Source organism: Terrapene carolina, unplaced genomic scaffold (genome assembly GCF_002925995.2).
Source record: "Terrapene carolina triunguis isolate 2854851 unplaced genomic scaffold, T_m_triunguis-2.0 Scaffold31, whole genome shotgun sequence".
In the NCBI taxonomy this organism is placed as follows: Eukaryota; Metazoa; Chordata; order Testudines; family Emydidae; genus Terrapene; species Terrapene triunguis.
This window is the reverse complement of record NW_020664382.1, coordinates 7,469,734-7,477,627: the sequence shown is the minus strand read 5'-3', so window position 1 is coordinate 7,477,627 and position 7,894 is coordinate 7,469,734. Positions and strand designations below refer to the sequence as shown.

The 7,894-nt window shown below is 41.9% G+C and overlaps 1 protein-coding gene across 1 annotated transcript in view; it reads left to right on the top strand.

Moving 5' to 3' along the window:
• Positions 1-7,894, top strand: part of ITSN1 (intersectin 1) — a 205,198-nt gene that overhangs the window by 134,891 nt on the left and 62,413 nt on the right. Inside the window, exons 20-21 of the mRNA XM_026652104.2 lie at positions 3,707-3,951; positions 7,110-7,269. Of these exons, the coding sequence (XP_026507889.1) occupies positions 3,707-3,951; positions 7,110-7,269 (405 nt within the window). The remainder of the gene's footprint in view (positions 1-3,706; positions 3,952-7,109; positions 7,270-7,894) is intronic.

Genomic DNA, 7,894 nt, shown 5'->3' with positions numbered 1-7,894 from the left:
GAGCGGAGAGCCCCGGCCGGGCTCCCCCCCCCCCCCCCCGCAAGGGGGGGGGGGGGGCGGGGCGGCCGCTGGCTTTTTTGCCTAGGGCGGCAAAAAAGTCAGAGCCGGCCCTGCCCTTCCATTCCAGGCTCCCTCTCAAACTGATAAATTTCTAACTTCTGTTTCATTAGCACTCTGTATGGAGGAATGCTGTTTATCTTTCCTTTTGACTGGATATTTTTCTAGTGGAGTGGATGTTAATGAGTTCATTTGTTTTCCTTTGGGTTGGGCATCTTTCCATCCCCTCCCCTAGCACCAAGCTGAAGTTCCTGAGCAGATTCTGATGGCACTAACCATCTCCTGTGTACTTCAGTGTTTCGGAATGAATTTGCAAGTAATTCCATGAAGAACACTCGGATTATTGATCTTAGTGGCCTGGATATTAGAGGAACGTAATTCAGGATCAAATAGCTCCATTTCTGCCCAGAGCCTAAAGCAATTTCATAATAATGCATAGTAGTCTGTAGTCAGTTTTGTCAACCGATGGCGATGGAGACGATTATTGTTGTTTGTAATATGTCGGAGCCTAGAGATCTATGCCCCGTTGTGTTAGGTACTGCACAAACATAAGAAGATGGTCACTGCCTGGAAGATCTTACATTCTGAGTAGTAGTAGGGGTTTCATTCATCTTCTAAGATGAAAGTCAGCTTTCAGGAAAGTAGATTTTAAAAAGAAACGGATAGTGTTCTGGCAGATAGAATATATGGTTGAAAAAAGATATATAATGGTGGCATTTGTTTTCAATCTGATTAAATGCCAGAGGTAACTGGATTTCTAATTTTTTTTTTTGGTCATTGAGTGTTCTTCTTGTGAAATCTTACAAAAGCTGCTTCTTTGAAGTTATACAGTGCTATACTTTAAACTTTTAAACAGGTCACCTACCCTCTATAAAGCTGGGAAATCATAATTTTTTGTAAAGTGTAAAAAGATGGCTTTTCATGCTTATAGAATATTTCAAAAAAGCGAATGTTGATTGAAAAAACGGAAATTTCATCTGCGTGATTTGTACTGTTTTAAGAATTTGTAGAGTTTTCAATTCTGCTTAAAGAAACCTTTAATCACTTTTTAAAATCATTCTTGTATATATCTCATCTACTTGTGCAAAAAAAATTTAAGTCATTTAGGCAACTATATCAGTGTGGTCCATTTTTAAGAAGCCCTTTTTAGCAGGTTAAAAAGACAGCTTGTGACCTATTATTGCTGAACTTATTTATTATTGATTTCAATCATCACCTTAGCAATTCCCAAAGAGTGCAAATGATGTCAAATGTTACTACAGTGTGAATTATTCAACTTGAAGAGTCAGATGCTGACTCCCCCACCCCATTTGGCAAGATTCGCCCTCTACTGTGACCTTCCGTCACTCAGAATGGTATTCAGTGCTGCTGCCGTGGAAATTTTGCTCTGCACTGCAGCAAAGTCACATTGGACTAGTCAAGCATGCAGTCCATTTATTTCTGTGTTTGCTGTGAATTAATAGAACTGAGGCAGAGATAGGCCCAACACAAAGCAGAAATAATGGATCGTTTTATGCTAACTGAAGAGTGTGGGATACAAACAGTAGCAGATAGGCAAAAAGTCAACACGTGGCCTAAGGCAGAATGATCTGTCAGCTGTAGAGGGGAGTAGTCTAGGGACAGTTGCAACCAGAAGCCTTACTATTTCAAATTAAGTAGCTTCCATGCAAAAGAATTTTTCCATCCTTACTCTAGATTTGCAGAAGTGTCTGCAGTGATTCTGTAAAATGATTCTTTGGCACGATCCCAAGTCACCTTCTGGCTACATCCTGATCCACAATGTGCGAGCAAATCACATTGCGAATCTCCATTGCTCTTCTAGAACAGGAGCAGTGTGCATGTAGGTGGGATCCAGCTGTCTATGCAGGCTTTGAAAGCCAGAACTGTCCTGTGCTCACTCGCTCTGGAAGTATTCCCCTTTTAGCCTCACAAATGTTGTGCAAGGTAAAGCACACCACGCTAATGTGAACTGCATTGGCTGCACTGGCATTCAGATGGGTCCGCAGGCATCACCAGCGAGCTTTTCAGACTCTCAAAAGTGCATTCCGCTACCATTTTGCAGCTACTCTGTACTTGTATTTGCTTTTTCTTAGGTCAGCAATGTTGGGGTACAGCTTTGAGCTATGTTGGAAGCGGGTATGTGGGGTCCCCCAAAATAACTGTGGGGACAGAAACACCGTACACAACCAAGTTTTTTCTGCAGAATGAAGTCCCTTTGCAGTACAGTCCTGACCTCCTGAGTGCCCTGGTGTCGTGAACCTTTCCTGTGTCCAACATAGGTGTTCATGAACCAACCTCTGTTGTCCACTGACCCTTGGATAATGAGTGAAGAGTAACCTTTTTGGTTCACGTATTCACTGTCTCCTTTTAATGGATGAAGTATTGGAATGTGAGTTCCTTTGATGGTGCCCGCACAGTTTGGAAAGCACATCCTCTGAAATCCTGCTGTAATTTCAGGGACTTTAATTATGGCAACCACCAATGGGTAGATTGCAGTTTTGATAGCATGACAAACCTGTACAACCGTCACCCTGACAGTTGACTTCTCAACCGTGAACTTGTTTGCAATTGACCGACAGCTACGAGGTGTTGTCAGCATCCAAAGGGTGATAGTCACCTGCTTCTGTACTGGTATGGATTTCTGAAACTGAGTGGTCTGCACTGAAGGGTTGGTGCAAGCAACTTGCACAACTCCATGAAGATCTTCCTCATTCGGAATTTCTGCAGCCACTGGTCGTCATCCCAGGTTTCCCAGCTGATGTGGTCCCACCACACTATGTTGTTTATCTGGGACTAGGAGCAGCAGTCCATGCATGGGTATACTGTTGCAATCCCAGCATTCAACACATCTGTTCCTTGGAAGCTTAGTAAATATTTGTTTGCCCTCTTGGTTAGTTGTCTTCAGCATTTCAAATTTTTCTGACCCATTCTATCCATTATCTGGTACTGGACTGCATGAACATTAGTCCCACAAGCAGTAGCAGGAGAAGAACCACATTGTGGACTTGCTCCTTGGCTTCAACGCAGTTTGGCAAAAGGGAGAGATGACCAAGAGCTGCTGATGCCAAATGTGTGAAGGCAGCAACTGTGTGTTGTCAGTACTGGCAACACGCAGCAAAGCGGTTCCCAGAGCATCTCCTGTGACACAAAGGACTCCAGGACACCGACCCTGAAATAGCACTACTGTCATGTACTGAAAAGGGGCAGTATGGATGCAGGTATATGCCTGTACGCAGCATATACCCTTGCGCAGGCAGAATATGTGGACGCTGTGTGGGTACAAGGTACATGTTCTAGCAGTATATGGACAAGTACTCAGGGAAGTGCGCAAGTATAGACGTAGCCTGAGATTTAGGCAGTCTTTTTTCTTTTTCCGTCCCATGCAAATATTTGAATTTGGGAAAGTATTAATTATGAAAAGGATGACTTTGCATTACAGTACTCATGCCATTACACATTTATGTATGCTGTATAAAGAACACCTGAATATTAAAAAATTATCCAATTTTGCCCATATGACACCTTTATTTGTAACAAAATTTTGAGTTCCCAGTAACTGGAGAAAATTAATCAACTATGAATGGCAGCTGGATTTTTAAGTAAAAATGTTTCTGATGTTTCTGAACCTTGTGATTTAATGTACTTACAGGTAGATGAAAGCCAGACTGGAGAACCTGGGTGGCTTGGAGGAGAACTGAAGGGAAAGACTGGATGGTTCCCTGCAAACTATGCAGAGAAAATACCTGACAACGACGTTCAAACCTCTGTGAAACCAGTAGTTGACACTACTGTTGCACCTAAAGTTTCTTTGCGTGAAACACCCCCAACTCCAGCAGCTCCAGCTCCAACAGAATCTACTGCAACCACCAACAACTGGGCCGACTTCAGTTCAACGTATGTTTTGCTGGTGGTTATCACAAACCAGTATTGTGGGTTTTCAAGCAGTTAACTTGTGTCCAGTTAAAATTCATTACATTTCTCATCCACTGAGATTGTGTCAGTAGTTAACCTGGCAAATGAGATATTTGCAGGAAACTAGACAGCACACTGTAAATCAGGAAGGATTATTCATCTTCAGTAAAACACAACTCCCATCATATTTTTTTCCCTTTAGTAAACATTTTTTCCTCAACAGGATAGTCCGCAAAAGGGTTGGTGGGTTGGTCTGTCGGTTTTTTTAATTTAAATTAGGCTTTCCAGTCCAAAGGCATGCTTTCGCCATATCCTCTTAAGCAATCAAGACGAAAAGTACAAAAGCTTGCCCATCTGGCCCTTTTCCCTGACCATATTCAGAATTATTTTACAGCAGAAATCCCAGCATGTCATCCTCCATTTGTTTATATACCAAATATGTGAGAGAGCAGAGTTGACACCTTCTCTTACTTCATCGTTACCAGCTTGTATTTTACATTAAGATGCAGCTGCTGCTGCTAAAGTCAACCAATTTATTGTTATACAGTAGTACTCCCCTGGTGTGCCTGATGCTATATACATGTAAGACAAGTTTCATGTCCCAAAGATTATATATATGTATGTTTTATCAGGACAGGTTAGTCTACTGTGTAAATAATTGGTTAATCATTTTGTTTAATGCGATAAGGCGTTTTACAATTAGAAGTATGTATTTTACTGAAATATTTGAGTACTTAACACACAGTGCTTTAAAAAGTTTTTACCCAAGAGAGCACAATAGTTCTGAAAGAATCATTTAAACTTATGTTGCTCTCTGGACAACTTTTTTTCTGAAAAGCAATAATATAAGAATTAAAACTGAGCTTCCCACTTATTTTTATTTTTTCCCTACCTAAACAAAAGTAGCTCAAGACAAAACTATTCTAGTTTTAAGTGAATACTATGCATTTTTATAACCTTGCATAAAAATCACTGTCTGATTTTGGTAGAAAATAAAAAAATACAATTAGTTTCTACTCCAGAGCTTATCGTGTATGATGTTTGTACAGTGCTTAGCACAGTGGGGCCCAATCTCGTTGTGGCCCTCAGGCACTATTACAGTGTAAATGCTTAATAATAATTAATATTTAATTAAGGATACAGGAACCAGGAATAGAAATTCATATTTAAGGTGAACACTCTCTCTTTATACTGTTAGGGTTTGTTTCTTTTATTTAACCTAATGGGCTTGTTAAGGCACAGGTGACTATGTGAAGACATATAACCGAAATCAGTTAGTCTCCACATTTTAGTGGCAGTTTTCCATTTTGCAAGCCACGGATAGTGATGGGACTGAATGAACACCTCAATCTGCTGGCTGATTATTTTATTTAAAATGGGCCCAGACGTTGGTGTGGGTGATTGTACAAAACTGAAAAAAATCCATACTAATTGGAACTGGTTTCCAATCTAAAGTCCTCCCAAGCCTACTGAAAGTAGGACTCTCCCACCACTTTTCCCATTCACTTAGTTGTCCCTCCCATAAGCAGCCTGGGAAAATAAGTGTGCTTGGCAGCATTATCTGACAGCAAGGGGAAAGGGGAAAAGGGTAATATTTCGGGGGCCCTGGAGACAGTAAACAAAATGGCTGGCGTTAATTGGACAGTCCAACTAAATTATACATACCTAAGGTCCCTTCCTATAGATCCAACTGGGTCTCAAAGAGCTCCTGGCTCTGAATGATCACAGCACCATCTGCCTCCCAGTCTTCAATGATATCTTCTTCATCTGCCAGTTCAAGGGAACCCTCCACTGCAGGTTGTGAGCTGTCCACTTTTATAGGCAGGAAGGCGGGTGGTTCCTGGCTCAGTCTGACAACAAGCTGTTTGTTACACAGGCCTGTCTAAGGGGCAACACCAGACTTCAGGCTGTGCTCCTTTGTCTTCTGGTAAGCCTGACGCAGCTCCTTCCCCATTTCCTGGCATTGGCCCTCATCCCTGCTATACCCCTGGGCCTCAGTGCCCTCAATGTACACTTCCCTTGTATACCTCTTTATTCCTGTTGAAATTATGTAGCTGTGCCCGCACATGTTCTTCTCTACCTCACCTTCGCATCAAGGAAATCAAGGACCTTTTCCCTAGACTATACAGTGGCATGAGGATGAAGTAGACTTGTGCTTGTCCAACTTTGGCAAATACACTTGTACTAGCAGGAAAAGAGGCATTTCCAAAATATATCAGTGACTTTAAAGTGGGGGGGGGGGGGGGGGGGGGGGGGGACTTGGTATCACCATGATGTCTCAGGAGCATTGTTCAAAAATTAGACAGAATGGGCACTGCTGAGGGGACAGGTGCTAGAAGACTACTTGTACTGGTACAGGTACTTCTGCAGCCACACAAGCATCATGCCAGTAAAACTATACTAGTAGAGGGCTTGTCACTTGAGGAACTGATTTAACTTGGCTGGTAAAAGTTGAGGGATTTTTTTGTCAGGACTCAAAACTAAACGTGGATGCATGCAATACTGTGCTGACAGAAGGCAAGTTTTGCTGTTAAAACTTTGTAGTGTAGACCAGGCCAGGAAATGAACAACGTTGAGCTTTGCCAGACCCACAGGGGTGAAATGCCCTGTCTTTGTCTCACTCTTCCCTTTCTCCACCCCACCTGTTTACTGTGTAGAACTGTTAACTCATACATGTCAGCTGATGTTAACTCCAATATTATGATGAGAGAGGTAGCTGGGACTCAACTATTTAGGGCTTTTTAGACTTTAGGGTTCTACACTAGCTAGTGAAAACGTAGACAATTGTCTGTTACTTTGTAATTGCAAAAGCAAAAAAATTCAATTAAGTTAATATATTTAGTTTATATACCTTTTGTCTACTTAAAACTACAGCTGTGCACTGAGCTTTAAAAATGCATAGTTTCAACAGTTAGCACCCAGAGCTTGCACGCTGGGGGAAAAAGAAATTGGACTAATGAAGTCTAAACAATAAGGAATAAGGCAGGAGGTTGAGAACAGATAATCATGGTTAAATGGTAACGAAAAGGTGGTCGAAAGTGGGTTCTAATAATCAATTTACAGGATGAGAGGTGATGTTCAAAGGATAAGTGATCGCATGAAAAAAATCACTCAGATTATATAGTCTGTCTTATTTTCAGGTGGCCGACCAGCACTAGTGAGAAACCAGAGACTGATAATTGGGATGCTTGGGCAGCTCAACCGTCTCTGACTGTTCCAAGTGCAGGGCAAGTGAGGCAGAGATCAGCCTTCACCCCAGCCACTGTTACCGGATCATCGCCTTCTCCTGTCCTGGGGCAGGTAAGTGGCTATATCTGTACAGAAATCATACTTAACCCAGTGTTTTAACTTTTGCAAAGTGATGACCAAACATTAATTGACCAGCCCTTGCAATATTCCTCTAAGGGAGGTAAAGTATTTCAAGATGAGGAGATGAAGATGTCAAACAAAGCCATGCGGGAAGTGCAATTTGGCATTCTCGGAGTTCTCAAGTAGAGCTGGGTGAAATATTTTTGACACAAAATTTGTCAAAAAAATTCATTTTGGTCAACCCCAAATTATTTGTGAATTTGACACACATTCACCAAATAGTTTTAGGCAGGAAAAAAATGTTCAGGTTAGATTCCCAAAATGTGGTGAAGAAGAGTAGGAGATGGTGGGGATGGTGTCCTCCATTATAACTCTTATCCCAGTGATTAGTGCACTCAATTGGTTTGTGGGGGTTAGAACCTGAGTTTCCTGCTCTGGAGCAATGATTTGAACCCAGGTCTCCCCCTCCCAGCTTTGTGCCCTAACCATTTGGGCTGCATCACTCTCATTTTTTCCTACTGAAGCTGTTCCATTTTTTATAAAATGCTTGAATAAATTGGGCCAGAGAGAAAGAGAGAACAGCTCTATAGTCTGGTGGTGAGGACAGTCACCTGGG